General features: G+C 46.7%; 2 protein-coding genes across 2 annotated transcripts in view; both read right to left on the reverse strand.

Moving 5' to 3' along the window:
- mcoln1b (mucolipin TRP cation channel 1b) overlaps positions 1 to 10,916 on the reverse strand; it is a 12,419-nt gene extending 1,503 nt beyond the window's left edge. Inside the window, exons 1-12 of the mRNA XM_080522381.1 lie at positions 10,810 to 10,916; positions 10,036 to 10,283; positions 9,400 to 9,561; positions 9,123 to 9,279; positions 8,572 to 8,653; positions 8,212 to 8,308; positions 4,357 to 4,456; positions 4,039 to 4,145; positions 3,488 to 3,637; positions 2,734 to 2,835; positions 2,393 to 2,515; positions 1 to 125 (exon numbers count right to left, since the gene is read on the reverse strand). The exon at positions 1 to 125 is cut by the window's left edge and continues 85 nt beyond it. Coding sequence (XP_080378507.1) covers positions 1 to 125; positions 2,393 to 2,515; positions 2,734 to 2,835; positions 3,488 to 3,637; positions 4,039 to 4,145; positions 4,357 to 4,456; positions 8,212 to 8,308; positions 8,572 to 8,653; positions 9,123 to 9,279; positions 9,400 to 9,561; positions 10,036 to 10,283; positions 10,810 to 10,849 — 1,493 coding nt within the window. The 5' untranslated portion in view covers positions 10,850 to 10,916. The remainder of the gene's footprint in view (positions 126 to 2,392; positions 2,516 to 2,733; positions 2,836 to 3,487; positions 3,638 to 4,038; positions 4,146 to 4,356; positions 4,457 to 8,211; positions 8,309 to 8,571; positions 8,654 to 9,122; positions 9,280 to 9,399; positions 9,562 to 10,035; positions 10,284 to 10,809) is intronic.
- Positions 10,917 to 11,329: 413 nt separating this feature from the next.
- Positions 11,330 to 13,137, reverse strand: LOC308152041 (trafficking protein particle complex subunit 5-like). The gene is made up of 3 exons (XM_080524948.1): positions 13,076 to 13,137; positions 12,593 to 12,866; positions 11,330 to 12,447 (listed from the first exon to the last, which is right to left on the reverse strand). The coding sequence occupies exons 2-3, from the start codon at positions 12,860 to 12,862 to the stop codon at positions 12,151 to 12,153; spliced, it is 567 nt and encodes a 188-aa protein (XP_080381074.1). The 5' UTR covers positions 12,863 to 12,866; positions 13,076 to 13,137; the 3' UTR covers positions 11,330 to 12,150.
- Between the last annotated feature and the right edge of the window lie 671 nt (positions 13,138 to 13,808).

The raw sequence follows: 13,808 nt of genomic DNA on the forward strand, positions 1-13,808 counted from the left end.
TACACCTGGCTGAACAGCCACACCAGCGTGCCGCTCCTCTGCTGCATCTCGGCGAACGTCACGAACATGTCGTCCCCGTTGATCAGGGAGAACAAGCACTCTGACACCATGGACAGAGAGCGGAACTGAAGGGGAGGAGGAGGAGGAGGATGAGAGTGGATGTGTTAACACTAGAACAGCCATGAGGGGTCATTCCCCCCTGTGAGTAAAGAAAAGTGTTATCTTTGCACTCGATCACATTTCAGGACCATCCTTTCATGACTTTTCCTAGATATGTGCGTTCTACCACCCAGTATCCTTACATTTTCAAAATCACATCAGGATAAGCTAGTATAAAGCTATTTGTTTCTGTGTAGGAAGCAGGCTAATTTACAAGATGCACCAACTAGTGGTCGTGTGAAAATAGCAGCTTGAGCATTGTAAAGAGGCTCTTCTAGTAGGTAAAAAGACACGGCTGTTCTAGTGTTAAGGCTGTTCTAGTGTTAAGAGTCTGTGGTGTATCCTTTATCATCGATTCAGTCGTCGACCGCTTTAAAACGATCAGGACGGATACACGGAAGGACAAACGCTGATTCGGCTGTTGCCGGTGGTTGTCGAGGCTTTTAGGAGATCTCTCTGTGGCTTGGAAGAGGGTGCGGTTAACTGCTGGTTGAGTTTGTGTTTGGGTGTGTGCGTTTGTGCATGTGTCTCTGTCTGTGTGTGCGTGTGTGTATGTGTGTGTGTGTATGTGTGTGTATATATGTGTGTGTGTGTGTGTGTATGTGTGTGTGTATCAGTGGCGTACCGCAAAATCCCGAGGCCCCCCCGCAAGGTGGCGGCGGGGGCCCTTTCGCAACGGAGGTAAAAAAAAACATGCGTTTTTTAGAGTCCGATGCGTTATTGACGTTGTGAAATTTCGCAATATGCACTCTACATTCTAAATGCTTGACTTAGCAAAAGGTACAAACAAGTGAGAGCAATAGCCTATGACTAAAACCAAATGGTAGACTACATCAGTAGAATGTATTATACCGGTAAGTAGAAAAGTACAAGCTTTATTTCTTTTAACAAAGTGTGGTGTGCACAGCAGTGCGATATCTGTAAACATACAATCTGTAGACTCTCCGCTAAGGGTTGCCAGATGGGATTGAGAATTTCCAACCTAACCAATCTAAAAACGTCTAAATCCACCAAAAACCAGCCCATCTGGCAACCCTGTCTCCGCTGCATCAGAGTGTACTTGTTGCGCAAAATTGGCCAGGGTTTGTCAAATCCTTTGTTGGACATCTCGTTTCTTAAGTCCTGGTATATTGTGGCATTTCTTTACTGTTTGCCATCTGGTCTAGGAATACCCAGGGAGACGCAGACAGCAGAAGTAGAATAGAATAGTAGAATAGAAAAAGAAACAGCTATATATAGCCTAACCATGCTGAATTATGTACCTGTATGATGCACTGAGTCTGTGACTGTGAACCTGGCCGGACCCTGCCCTTCTGCCTGAGTTTGAGTATGATGCTGCCCAAATAAATGTTATTGTTTAGTGCTGTACGCTTTCGTGGTATTATATTGTGTGAATTATCATCTGTATGTTGTTTTTCTTTCACTCGACTAACCGCCGAGATAATACTTGAGACATGTACTTCCGTACTTTTTTTTTTTTTTTTACAATATCGGACCAACAGTCCCACATATAGCGGCTATAATGTCCGAATAGAGAATCTACCACCACCTAAAGAATGCTTATTGTACTTGTATCCATGTTGAAAGTGAACGACACAGGGACAGACAATCAGGCAGCAAGGTGCACCGAAGCGAACTGACGCTGAACCCCTCATATAGGGCTTTCACACCGGCAAAGAACCGTGCCGGTTCGCGTTCGCGTTTGGGAACCTCCGAACGTTGGCGCTGTCTGGCGAACGAGCCAGTAACACAGTAACACTGGCCTCCACAGTGGTGCTGCTAGCAACAGGTGCATCAACGACGTTTGTCCCTGACCCAGTGCTAATCGCATCCCTACCCGTGTTAGTCTCAGAAGCTGCATTGGGTAAAAGAAAAGATGACATTTTTAGAAGTTTCCCCCCCCAAAAAATTGCTGGCTGGGGCCCCCCCGCGGTGCGTCGCTTGCGGGCCCGTCCGCTACGCCACTGGTGTGTATGTGTGTGCGTTTGTGCATGTGTCTCTCTGTGTGTGTGTGTGTGTGTGTGTATGTGTGTGTGTGTATGTGTCTCTGTGTGTGTGTGTGTGTGTGTGTGTGTATGTGTGTGTATATATGTGTGTGTGTGTGTGTGTGTGTGTGTGTGTGTGTATATGTGTGTGTATGTGTGTGTGTGTATGTGTGTGTGTGTGTGTATATATGTGTGTGTGTGTGGTTGTGTGTGTGTGTGTGTGTGTGTGAGTCTGTGTAACCATGCACCTTGGTATGATAGGGCCCGAGCACAATCCATCCACAGAAGCAGTATCCCAGGTAGATGGCAGCGGCGCAGCAGATGAAGCGGATCACGTTGGGGAACGCAGCCCGCAGCGTCACAATCAAGATCTATGAGATAAAGTGTGGGATGGAGAGGGGGAGGGAGGGAGGGAGAGAGAGAGAGAGAGAGAACACATCAGGCTAATTGACACATGAAAGAGAAGAGGTGGGAAGTGATGCAAAGCTGATTAAACTAAAATGCCAGTGTGCACTTTTGTGTGACTGTATGTAATTATGTGAGTATGTATTCATGTATGTGTGTGTGTGTGTGTGTGTGTGTTACTCACGTTGTACTTTTGGAAAAACGTGAGGTAACGAATGACTCCCACCCACACCAGTAGAGTGGAGGTGCCCAGCAGGATCCCACACACGTCGTACGACGACAGGTTCTAGAATCAATAGAAGTTCTAGAGTCAATAACATCATTAGTAATGACATTATTCTTTCTCATCTTTCAGGATTGGAAGAGACATGGAAAGCAAGCTAGTCAAAATTAGGTCTGTCAGTTGAGGGAGGGAGGGAGGGAGGGAGGGAATGAGGGAGGGATGGAGGGAGGGAGGGAGGGAGAATGGGTGGGAGGGAATGAGGGAGGGATGGATGGAGAGAGGGAGGGAGGGAGAATGGGTGGGAGGGAATGAGGGAGGGATGGAGAGAGAGAGGGAGGATGAGAATCAATACATTTTCGAATTAGTCATTTACTGATTGGAGGTGTGAATTGAGTGAATCTGGCCCTTATTTCTGTGCGTTTAGTGGAATCAGTGTCATGAGTTTAACAGTAGCCTATCAACTGGAATGCATAAAAATGATCACAGAGATTGCTTCATCCTCATCATCATCTGCAGGTGTTCATGATTGTTTTAATGACTGGCCTTTGACCTTTTCCTAACTCTCCTGCAGCCGGTGTCATAGCGCCGCCTAGGGGTGAGCAGAACAATGGCATCACGTCACATACAGTAAAGTGATGAAATTAATCAGATTCAAAACCGATTCATTTTTAGTTACAAATAAAGCAACGGTTGATGAATCGGTCCTGTGTCTCACCTTGGACTCGATGCCGATCTTGATGAAGCTGCCGGTGATGGTGAACATGTCACTGATGATGAGCAGGATGTACCAGCCATTGATGAACTCCATCCTGTCTCCCCAGCACACACACCGACTCAGCCTCTGTCTGAAGAACTGCACGTACTCCTGTCAGACAGACAGACAGACAGACAGACAGACACACACACACACACAAACACACACACACACACAGACAGACAGACACACACAGAAAGACAGACAGACACACAATCAGACAGACAGACAGACAGACAGACAGACACACACACACAGACAGACAGACAGACAGACGTACAGACAGACAGACAGACACACACACACACACACACACACACACACACACACACACACACACACACACACAGACAGACAGACAAGAAAGACATATGAACAAAGAAAACAAAGAGGAAGAGACAAAGGGCCATGGGATTTCAATGCGGTTTCTCAGGCCTTACTATGCATGCCCCCCCCCCCCCCCGCTCCTCTTTAATCTGATCTCTCTATCCTTTAATCCTCTTTTCTCTTACATGTTGTAGAACGACTCCTCTGAGGATGGAGCGACCACACAGCAGCAGAGACAGCAGACACACAATGGCCACCAGCATGTCAAAAGCCTCCCTTGCATAGTTCTCCGCTAGAGGGCGACGAGAGGAGGGAGAGATGACAGGCGAGGGAGAGTGGGTGTTTGAAAGAATCAGGCCAGGGCATTGAGAAGAGTCCAAAGGGGAAGAAGGAAGCAAAACAGTTAGTAGGGAAGAGTATGAAGGAATAGGAGATTAATCACAACTTGAGGCCCACAATATCCATGTCTGTCCTTCCATCTGATCCATCCGTCCCTCTCTCACCATGTCCGGACACGTTGGGGTCTTTACACTCCTTGATGGAGGCCTGGTTGTGCAGACTGATCTTCACTCTGCCGCTGTGAGCCTTGTTATCCATGACAATCTGACAACAGACAGACAGAAGATGTATAGAAGATACAACACTCAGTCAGTGAGGCAAGATCTTATCCTCAAATAGCTACATCCATAAATCATCTAATTTCATCATTGGTTATCTCTGCCGCCCTCTCATCAATTGTGTCCGATCCCATGACCTTATAAGAGAGCTGTCTGTCTATCTCTAAGATGATATAAGATATAGTGATATTAGCTATAAGATACAGTGATATTAGCTATAAGATAGTGATATTAGCTAATAAGATACATTGATATTAGCTATAAGATGGAATGGAATGGAATGGAATGGAATGGAATGGAATGGACTTTATTTGTCATTGCTACAGTACAGGTACCAAACAACGAAATTTAGGAGGGGTGGCTCCCCTGGTGTTAGGAAAGGAAAAAGAAAACACATTTTAGAAAAAGCATAGATGCATAAAATCACAAGAAGGTAAGGAGCTGGTTTACATCAATAAAGGCTATGTACACAATCCACTGTACTATACTGCACAGATAGTCAACTAGGGTTGTCATATTGCACAAAAAGTATTTTTTCACATTATTTTAAAGTGTCACAGTTTGCAGGCTTGAAAATGTACATGTTTGTGCCTCAGCACTAGCTGCCATACAATCCGTCCGGACTGTCCTGGGCCCAGAACTTAGGCCTTTTCTGTGTTCAGGGCCTTGACGGCCCTGGGGTAGAAGCAGTCCTTCAGTCTGTTTGTCTTAGCGGCCGGGGTCCTGTACCTCCTGTTCGAGGGCAGCTTGACAAAGTGTACGTGCCCAGGGTGGGTCGGGTCCTTGGAGATCTTGGAGGCCCTCCTGAGACAGCGTGTGTTGTACAGCTCCTCCAGAGAGGGGAGGGGGGCGCGGGTGATCTTCTGTGCTGTTCTCACGACTCTCTGTAGCTCGTTTCTCTCCGCTGTTGTGCAGCTGTGGAACCAGTTGGAGATGCCGAAGGTGAGGATGCTCTCCACTGCGCCGTGGTAGAAGGCCACCAGTATCTCCTGCTTGTTGTGTTGTTTCCTGAGGCATCTCAGGGTGTATAGCCGCTGTTGTGCCCTCTTGATGATGCCTTTAGTGTTGTCCTTCCAGGCCGGGTCATCCCGCATGTTGTGTCCCAGGAATCGGAGGGTTGAGACTATCTCCACGCTCTCTCCGTCGATGAGCAGGGGCTGGATCTCGGACTTTTTCCTCCTGAAGTCTACGATGAATTCCTGGGTCTTTGACTTGTTTAGCAGCAGGTTGTTAACCTTGCACAGCTTGCTCAGTTGCTCTACCTCATCCCTGTACGCCGCCTCGTCCCCCCCCGAGATACATCCCACCACGGTGGTGTCGTCTGCAAACTTTACGATGTAGTTGCTGGGGTGGACGGGGGTGAAGTCGTGGGTGTAGAGGTTGTAGAGGATGGGGCTTAGCACGCAGCCCTGGGGTGACCCAGTGCTGAGGCTGAGGGCTGTGGAGGTGTGGGGGCCCACCCGCACCCTCTGGGGGCGGTCGGTCAGGAAGTCCTTGATCCACGCACATATAGAGTGTGATAGACCCAGGTCTAGTAGTTTGGTCACTAGCCTGTCTGGAAGGATGGTGTTGAAGGCGGAGCTGAAGTCCACGAAGAGCAGTCTCGCGTAGCTGTTTCCCCTCTCCAGGTGGGATAGAGTGGCGTGGAGAGTCGTCGCTATGGCGTCCTCTGTGGACCTGTGGGCTCTGTAGGCGAACTGGTTGGATCCAGGTTGGGCGGGAGGCGTGTGAGTATGTGGGCCCGGACTAGTTTCTCGAAGCACTTCATGATGATTGGTGTGAGTGCCACCGGGCGGTAGTCGTTTAGGCAGCTCACCGTGCTTTTCTTCGGGACTGGGATGATAGTTGAGGTTTTCAGGCAGGGTGGGATGGTGGCCTGGGACAGGGACTGGTTAAAGATGTTGGTGAAAACCCCGGCCAGCTGGTCGGCGCAGTCTCTCAGCACCCGTCCCAGGACGCCATCCGGCCCCGAGGCTTTCCTGGGGTCCACCGCCTTCAGTACGCGTCTCACCTCGTGCTCTGTGAGGGTGAGGCTGCTGAGAGCTGGAGAGAGTGGTGTTTGTGTTGTGGTTACCTCCGTTCGCCCCTCGTCGAACCGGGCGTAGAAGGTGTTCAGCTTTCCCGCCAGCAGGGGGTCGTCCTCTGCGGCTGTGAGCCTGTTGGCTCTGAAGTTTGTCATCTGCTGAACCCCCTGCCACATCCGCCTGGAGTCGTTGCTCAGGAGGCATTCCTCAATCTTCTCTCTGTGCTCTGCCTTGGCCGCTTTGATGCCGCGCTTTAGGTTGGCCCTGGTGGAGCTGTACAGCGGTGTGCGCTTCCCTGCGAAGAAGGCGTTGTCCCTCTCATTTATCAGTTTTTGGACCTTCCCAGTCATCCATGGCTTCGTGTTGGGGTAGACCCGGACCCGTTTGTCCACGGTGACTGAGTTGGTGCAGTTCACTATGTGGTTCAGAACCGACGACGTGTACTGTTCCAGGTCCTCATGCTCATATTCCTGCCATAGGGTGTCATTTAGGCAGATCTGCAGTGGAGCGGACCCTTCTGGCCAGGTTCTGACAGTCTTAGTGGTGGTGGGAGCACTTTTCCCCATTGTAGTGTATGCAGGAATCAGGAGGATTGACACATGGTCAGACATGCCTAGATGAGCTAGCGGACTAGCCTTGTAAGCACGTTTGATGTTGGTGTATACCTTATCCAGTGTTTTTTCTCCTCTCGTTGCACATTTTACATGCTGGTAGAACTTGGGTAGTACTGCCTTCAGGTCGACATGATTAAAGTCCCCCGCTATGATGTGAATAGCCTGTGGATCAGTACTTTGTTGGCTACTAATGACGTCATATAGTCGCGCCAATGCTACTTTGCTGTCTGAGCTAGGTGCTATATACACACATGTAATTAGCACCGCGTTAAACTCCCTAGGCAGGTATGTGGGTCGGCATTTAACAGTCAAGTATTCTAGGTCTGGGGAGCAGTGGCTACTTACAGTTTTCGTGTTTAAGCACCAGCTATCCTTCGTCGATATTATGATCCCACCTCCTCTTGACTTCCCGCTACGCTCCGTTCGGTCAGCGCGATGTAGCGTTCGGCCCTCTAAGCTAACGGTAGCGTCCACAATGTTGTCATTTAGCCAGGTTTCGGTCAGAATAATCACACAGCTATCCCCTACGATGCTGTTTTTGGCCACCTGTAATCTCAGTTCATCCATCTTATTTGTCAGGGATCTGACATTAGAGAGGAAAATGCTTGGTAGAGCTGGTTTGTTTGGGTTTCTCCTTAGCCTTGCTAACAGGCCTCCCCTGCGGCCTCGGGGTTGTTTACGATCTCGCCTCCGTCGCTTCCGCCTCAGGGAGGGGACTGAGAACCAAGGTTCGCCCGGTGCACGGGCTATCTCGTAATATATCCTGTGTTGCTTTAGAAACTCCGCTGTAACTGTCTTGTCGTTTTGCGTGCCGATTTCTAATAAGTCGAGCCTGCTGTAGGTACTATTTACACAACTGTTCCCTATAAGTACTAAAATAAAAGTGTACATACAAATGTATTTACAAACATAAAGAAACACCAGTGTAGAAGCCACTCCGAGCCGCGCTACTGGGTAGAGCGCCGCCATCTTGGATCAACCAAGATACAGTGACATTAGCTATAAGATAGTGATATTAGCTATAAGATACAGTGATATTAGCTATAAGATACGGTGCACAGTATGGGGCTATTCATTATTACTTCCTTGGTTAGCTAACTGACCGTGATGGCGAAGGTGTAGCAGTCAGGGATCTCATTGTTGATGATGGTCTGGAGGTTGATGGCCTTCAGCTGGAACTGAATGGTTACGTTGACCAGCCTGGGAACCAGCAAAGAGGAGATGGCAGACCCAACATCCAGTTAGAGGAATGTATTCATTCAATACAATTTAAAACATCAGTTCTTGAGACTGATAACAATCAATGTTATTGTTACATTTTGAAAAAAAACACTCCTGAATGGGCAATCGTAAAGAATGGAAACTAATTAGTCTGAAATATTCATGAGCGAGAGAGAGTGAGCAGGAGTAGAAGGAAGAGTGAGTGGCAGGAATGCACAGAGACAGATAACTGTGTATCTCACTTGTGAAACTTGAGTGTGAAGTTTTTGTAGTCACTGTGTGCAGGAGAAGGGGGGTCTGGAAGGGGGTTCACTCCAATACAATCTACAAGGGGGCAGAAGCATAACATAGAGGGTGGTAGGAAAGAGAAACAAAAACTGAAAAGCGTTAGAATTTCCAAAGCCATATTTAAAAGCTTGTGACACTTTTCAGCATTTGGAAAAGCATTACCTTATTTTCCCATGAATTCAGAAAACAAAACACAATTCCTAAAATCCTTTCGACCTTAAATTTCACATTTTCAAACTTTAATCTTCAAGGCAGACCATGATATTCTTGAAAAATGTCTGTCTAGTTCTCAACCATGGTCTGTCTGCTCAGTTACTGGGCTCCTCCTCCTGACATACAGTATATGGAGCAGGAGCCCCGAATTACTGTCATAGCCACTTCCTCATCGGCCCGAGGAGGTCTAACAGGCCGCCATTTTCTGATGCTAAAAACCCGTAGGGGGAATTTGAAGGACAACTTAATGAGAGGAGAGAAAAATATGTGTGGGAGAATTAGGCCATCGTACCGGCGACAATGTGAGGATCGATGTCAAAGGTGTCGTTAACTGGGTCGATGCTGCCTCTCTTGTAGTACCGCTGACACAGGGAGAGGGCACTTCCATTCACACCCTCCCCCAACACATACGCATACTGCCCTACTGATTTCTGGGGTAGAGCCAGGTACTGTGAAGGAGCAGACATAAAGGGAGAGGACATAAAATGAGGACAGTACAACAATAACAAATTCACAGGACGTAAATGTTCTGTTCTCTAGGTGTTTGAGAGGTATTGCAGATTAAGTACCTGGTCTATGGCATAAGAGATGTGGCTGTAGAGTTCACCCTGTGTGTGGAGGGCCAGTGAAGAGTCGTCCTGATAGTCTTTGAGGAAAAGGTGTTTGAAGGACGCTGTGTTCTCCTCCTTGAATGCCACCACCATCTGGTTAGTCAGTCCAAATAGCACCAACTAGGAGAGGGACGGACAGGCGGATGGAAGTTCAGCAAACACACAAAAGCAATGGACAAATCCCTCCATTGATAATCCTTCAAATTCTACATCACACAATAAGGTTAGAGCTTGTGTGTGTGCGTACAGTATATCTCCTCCTATGTATGTACTGAATGGTGGGTACCTCCTGCTCAATGTAACTGTTCATTAGAACGGCACGATGTTTTGTCCTTTGTGTAAACGTAGAGCGATGACACATTTGCATCCTCGGATGGGCAATAAAGTTCTATTGTAATTCTGTTCAGTCTTGTAAAACCCACTTAGAGTGGCGGTACCCGATGCCTCCCTGCTTGGCACATAGCATTAAGGTTGGATTGGGGGTACCAGCGTCATGTCAAGGGGCTGTAGCCGCCTCTCTCTACCGGAACAGGAGATAGGTTCCTACCCTATGGGCCTTTAGTTCTCAAGGCTACTAAAGAGTGCGGTGACCACCTGTACAGTGACGATGATGATCTTGAGCAGCTGCAGGCCCAGTTTGAAGGGCTTGCGGCCCTTGGCGTGGTACTTGTCACACGGGCTCATGAAGAAGTACTTCAACTTCCTCCGCAGCGCCTCCTCATCCTCCTGGTGCTGTCGGAACTCCGACCCCACCAGGCCCATGAGACGAGGGTTACCACCGACACCACTGAGGAGGTCATGGGAGCCAAAGCCGCTCACAGAGGACAACAGCCTGTCCTTCTCTGAGACACACAATGAGAAAGACATACTGAGGTGTCTTGCTCTTGCCATTGAATAGGGCATATCTGACAGGACATTCATGTAGTTCATATTGTGTTGTTGTTGCCATTGGATATGGCATATCTGACAGGACATTAATGTAGCTGATATTGTATCCGTAAAAATGGTATTGGGCAAAAGAGGTGGTGATACATAGTCTCAGATTCTGGGTTCCAAGGTCAGTAATACTGGGTCAGTGAACATAACCCCTATCTAAAGGATATGTATGCGGCAATGGAAGCATCATTGCTGCAATAAGCAAGTCTGTTACTAAATTCGTTATGTCTTTATTCATAATTTGTCTAATTAAATTGTTTATCGTTTATAAATAGCACATGATGAACTATGAATGAAAACGCATTTGACATCGGTAGACAATGCAATAGTACATCTCCTATGTTAATTGTGGGGGGGAAATATGCATAATATGATACATTGAAATAAACATGTTTTTAAAAGAGAACATTCAGGATGCGCTAATCAACTAACCTGTGCTCTCTTGGATACAAGTGTAACTCGAAGATGCCATGGTAATCCTTCAGTGAATGAATTCATAAGAGTAACATTGAGGCAATCAACTGAAACCATTCATATTGATGACCGACAGAAAATAAACATTGAGGGAAACAATTCCAACAGTCCCAAGGATGCCGACAATAACACCGAGGCGAAAAGAAACATTGATGTCAGCTTCCTATATGATCACGTGACCGTGACCATGTGACAATATACCAATGTGAACGTTATGATGGTAAGTACAGTTAATTCAGCCTGGATTCAAGTTGAATATGTGCTTTATCATGTGTAGAATTAAAATGAGTGAATACAACGTGTTGGCACGTCTTGACACTTTATTCATAGCTGCATAATAGGTATGCAAACCCCCCCACTAGCTGCGTTTGTCCCAAACAATTGATTAGTCTTTATTTCAGTTATTTTATTTCACTTACTACTTTTCACAGAGATAAACAACAATATTCCAAACACATTTGAATAGTGACACATACAGAGAGCACAGTTGCAATCTAATAACTAATAATAACCTGTTAAAAAGGCTTTCGAAGATGACAGACTGAGTAGGAAACCATGGCCCACATAAATGTTGCCGTATGAAAATTACCACTGTAAAAGATAATAACATTTCTTATAATTTAAACAACATTTGAGTATATAATGGCAGTGTTTATTTGGTTGCACTGTGTTATTATCTTAACCCCAAGGTGGAGATTCAACCGTGTATACCATACAGTACTTCTATGCTTTTACATTAAGAGGTGGGTGGATGTATCACATCATTTTACATGGGTTGATCCTTCACTAGATACAGTATCACAAATAAAAGAGATGGTATTGCCATCATTTCCATGAAGCATCTTAAGAGCTGGTTTTGAAATACACGTCTCAGATATGTATATCTCAGAATGTCTTCGACTTGAGAGCTGAGTGACAGAAGATTCACTGGAAGACACACATTTCCACAACATAAACGGAGGATCAATTGGACAATTCTTGGTCCAAATGTGGCTCAGTATTGGACTCAACACACTAATCACTCACATGAATTCACTCAAGCATTGAGATCATAATTTATCTGCTCAATACCGTTGCCTCATTTCATTCATCAGTATGTTCTGTCGTCAAATCGCCAAAACATTCTGTAGATTCATAACTCCAAAGTCCTTACATTCAGACACAACCATAGAGCACTCACTCACTCACTCACTCACTCACTCAGCCCACACCTCTCATTACAGTACAATTCAGTAGCCAGAGCAAATGGAGACCACATAAGAGAACACATGATCATCCTACTCTATCCAACGTGCTCTCCTATCTGCCGTCCAGTGCCTTGTCACGGGCGATCACAGACTCGTCGAACTTGATCATGAGCGTGGTGCCTTTGTGCCAGTGGGCAGTGACTTTGGCAGGGAAGCCGCTGTGTGTCAAGATGGCCTCCACGATGCCAGCGGTGAAGGCAGCACAGTTCAGGGTACTGTTCTCCTTGGGGACAGAGATGAAAGCGTTGATGAGGGGATCCTTTTCGATGATGTAGTAGGTCTTGTCGTCGTCGTTGGCCTGCTCCAGCTTGTCAGCCTCCTTACCGAACAGGGCTTTCCACACAGACACCTATGGTATGAATCAGATAAGACAGACAATAAGACATAATCCTGCTCCAGCATTCTGACAGCGATAGCTCGACTAGAGATCAAAACGTGACTGTTATACATTGGCTTATCATCTACCTCGCTTGAACCCATGCAATTGCACACACCTTGACGAAGAGCAGGATGTTGAGCACCTTGGTCTCCCTCTTTCCATTCTTCTCCCGCATCACCAGTACATCCAGCATACTCGCCCCTACACTCTGGCCCATGTCCGCCAGGCGGGTCTGCAGCTCGGACACAGAGTACACATGACTCTGGCAGTACTGCACAATTTCTGAGAACAACAGTGCGAAGGCATTCACACTGACTTCCGTCTTGGGTCGGGTTAGGGGCCGCTCCAGAATGTTTGACTTCCCACTCGGGAATCGAGTGTCCATGTTTCTGAATGGGAGAAAACGCAACATCAACAAACACAGGTGACAGCTGTTGATACTAGCTGGCTAACTCGACAAATAGAACAACGCAGTAAGTCATCAATCATCAAGACATGAATGGTTCAAGACATGGCTAGTTAGTCTGAACCAAAATGACATCATTTCATTGGTCATTCAAATAATTATTATAAAATGTTACTACAATATCCCCCGTACCTTTTTAAAAAATTGTTTTTATCTTGCCGATGAGCTGTCACGGACTGACTTCCTTTTCTGGTCACGTGCTTTGCGGGGAGCGCGCTTGCTCCTAGTCCTATGCACTGATCTGTGGTCAGTTTTGCGTGCAAACGTAATAAGATAAGATGGTGCTGAAAGGGATCTCACTGGGGGGTATTCCATCAATGTCGCTAAAGGAAAATCCAGGCTTATTTTGATAAATCTCGCGAGAGTTATCAAAATAAGGCTGGATGTTTTTGTAAATCTCGCGAGATTTATAAAAAGAAGCCTGGATTGTCCTTTAGCGACGTTGATGGAATACGCCCCTGGTCTCTCCACTAGGTCTCACCTACTGGTCAACTTGGAAACAAATACACTTGAAGCTAGATACACACTACCATGGGAGCAGGGGGCCGTTCCACTAACGTTGATTAGTATATCGGCGATTAAAATAAATCCTGCGATCAGGCAACTCGGGATTGGAATTCAAGCCTCAGGTGATTCCTCGAACGAGGATCAGGTTTGTGTCACGAGTGTTCACAGAACACCGGCTTAGAAATCCTCGATATGGGCGCGTGCACGCAGACATAAAGAGTCAAACTGTCGAAATGAAGATTGATCTTTATGAAGACGACAAATAAGATGTAAAATAGTGTAATTCTGCCGCAATTAACAAGGCGAGGGAAATGGTTTGGCAAGAAATTGCTGACCGATTAAATGCGTAGGTCATACT

This window comes from Nansenia antarctica (assembly GCF_963989245.1).
Source record: "Nansenia antarctica genome assembly, chromosome: 2".
Lineage (NCBI taxonomy): Eukaryota > Metazoa > Chordata > Actinopteri > Argentiniformes > Microstomatidae > Nansenia > Nansenia antarctica.

Bases quoted from the DNA above. Each gene is read 5' to 3' on its own strand.
- LOC308152041 (XM_080524948.1), bottom strand. From the start codon at position 12,862: ATGGACACTCGATTCCCGAGTGGGAAGTCAAACATTCTGGAGCGGCCC. The intron at 12,448-12,592 runs GTGTGTGCAATT...TTCATACCATAG, and splicing joins ACATCCTGCTCTTCGTCAAG to GTGTCTGTGTGGAAAGCCCT.